A 2,356-nucleotide genomic window follows, 5' to 3' on the forward strand; every position below is an offset into this window, starting at 1 on the left:
GGTGGGGGAGGGGAGGCTACCGATGCTGCTCTAGATCTCTCCCTGGTCCACGTGTTCTTCTACCTTGTGATCTGCTCCTCCGTTGTTCACTGCCGCTCTCCCTTCATGTTTCTTGAGTTTGTGGAGAGCTCCGGTGTGAGTGGAAAATCCTGTCACCTGGCTTTTCCTGGGGCTCAAGACGAGCCTGGCGGCTGCGGTCCCACCACTGCTGGAGCCGCTTCTGCTGGCCTGTGTGGGCTCTGGGTCTCTCCTATTTCTCCGCTGCTGTTACAATTTCCTATACACCTCACTTTTTAGTAAAAGTGTGTATTTTGCTGGGTTTTACATTGTTAACACTGGGGGGAGGAACCCCATATTTATCATCGATTCCAATTCCAGAAAATTCAGTTGAGGTAACCTCTGCAAGTCACTGCTCCATATTTGCATTCAGTTCTCACCCTCTTTTTGGCAGGGGTGGGGGGGAGGGGTCAACAGAATCAGAAGATAACTCCCCAGAACCTTCCATTTGATAATCAAAAGTCAGCTCTTCCCCAGCCTTTATGGTTCTTGTGGAAAATAATGCTATTCTGGGAAGGCAAGTATCGAGGTTATCGATGAAAACATTAAACACTTGGAGATTTGGGTCACAACTATGATTCACAAAATGAGACATGTTTCCGCATCGAGCAGCATCCACTGTGAACTCATGAGATTCACAATCCAGATCAAAGAGGTGTGTGATTCCTCTGTGGTCATACAACTGCCCCTGCCTTTCAGCTTCTTCACTCGTGGTTACCTCTCCAACACATTCCATGACAAAACTCGTTCTTTTAATCTTCACAAGGGCTTTTACACCCCAGCCACAGCCATTGCTAGTTCGGAAAATGCACAGTGAATACTGTGTGCCTTTCTGTACAATCCTGATGGGACAGTCAGGCCCGCATCAGCACCTTGAGTTGCACTCATAGACGGGAGCGCCAGGCTGGATCCTGATTTCCTGGTTCTTATTATAAGCCAGAACGACTCCAGCTTCGGCAAGACAGCACTTCTCCAAGAAGCAGTCTGTGCACGAACACCCAAAGGTGGCTTTGTTGTCTAAGCTGACCCCGGAGCCGGTTTGTATGCATTGACATAGAAGTCTGTGGGGGGGGGGGCCTCCAAGTTCATGGTGTTTTCAACAAATATCATTCCTTTATGATTTTTTTCTTGTGTTCAGGTTATCTTGCTATCTCTTCAGAGCAATTCTTTGCTTAACTTTTTATTCACAATATACTCAGCAATAGCAGGTTGCAAAGTTTTCCTGTCATTGGTTTTTGTAATTATTGTTTTGCCTTTTTTTTTAAATATATTTTTTATTTATTTGAGAGAAAGAGGCAGAGAGAGAGAGAGAGAGAGAGAGAGAGAGAGAGAGAGAGAGAGAGGGGATATGCATGCCAGGGCCTCCAGCCACTGCAAATGAACTCCAGATGCATGTGCCCTCTTGTGCATCTGGCTTATGTGGGTCCTGGAGAATTGAACTGGGATCCTTTGGCTTTGCAGGCAAATGGCTTAACTGTTAAGCCATCTCTCCAGCCCTGTTTTGCCTTTCTTTACCTGAGATAAGTAGCTATGCTTGGCATTAGAGAATTGCTGAAGTAGTAATGGACACTTAGGGTTTTTCTTTTTTGTTGTTGTTGTTCATTTTTTATTTATTTCTTTGAGAGTGACAGAGAGAAAAAGAGGCAGAGAGAGAGAAAGAGAAAGAATGGGCACGCCAGGGCTTCCAACCACTGCAAACGAACTCCAGATGCGTGTGCCCCCTTGTGCATCTGGCTAACGTGGGTCCTGGGGAACCGAGCCTCGAACAGGTGTCCTTATGCTTCACAGGCAAACGCCTAACCACTGAGCCATCTCTCCAGCCCACTTAGGGTTTTTCAAAGGCTCCCAAGTATTTGTAGATTCTGGCCATCCTTTCCATTTTACAAGATAATATTCCATATCCCCTCTATGCCTCTGCACCGGCTGTCGCCATCTTGCGGAGCTTTCATTCAGACTGCTGGTCTCCAATTCTTCATTGGTTGCTTGGCTCTTTCATTCAGCTCCTTTGTTTTTGGTTTGGTCAATTCCTTTAATCTCCAGCTCATACCAAAGCCTTCCTGGCCCCAGAGTCCATGGACTTTACCAGCTTAGTATTGGTCCTTGACCCCTTGTCTTCCTCCCCCATAAGCTCTGAAAAGCACGACCAACTCGGCCCCTCTCTGCTGCCTTCCCAGCATCTGGCAAGAGGCTTGCCACGTGTGTGGCATGTGGAATGCATGAAAGTCTGGATTTGCAGGTGGCCCTGTACTCCCCGGTGCCCAGGCCTGGGGCCCAGCATCAGGAGGGTCCAGCAGCTGTT

The 2,356-nt window shown here is 47.6% G+C and overlaps 1 protein-coding gene across 1 annotated transcript; it reads right to left on the reverse strand.

The window, feature by feature from the left end:
- Positions 1-433: 433 nt before the first annotated feature.
- Positions 434-1,956, reverse strand: LOC101596880 (histone-lysine N-methyltransferase SUV39H2-like). The gene is made up of 3 exons (XM_045142364.1): positions 1,879-1,956; positions 1,573-1,626; positions 434-775 (listed from the first exon to the last, which is right to left on the reverse strand). The coding sequence occupies exons 1-3, from the start codon at positions 1,954-1,956 to the stop codon at positions 434-436; spliced, it is 474 nt and encodes a 157-aa protein (XP_044998299.1).
- Positions 1,957-2,356: the final 400 nt, after the last annotated feature.

Source organism: Jaculus jaculus, chromosome 1, assembly GCF_020740685.1.
Source record: "Jaculus jaculus isolate mJacJac1 chromosome 1, mJacJac1.mat.Y.cur, whole genome shotgun sequence".
Classification (NCBI taxonomy): domain Eukaryota; kingdom Metazoa; phylum Chordata; class Mammalia; order Rodentia; family Dipodidae; genus Jaculus; species Jaculus jaculus.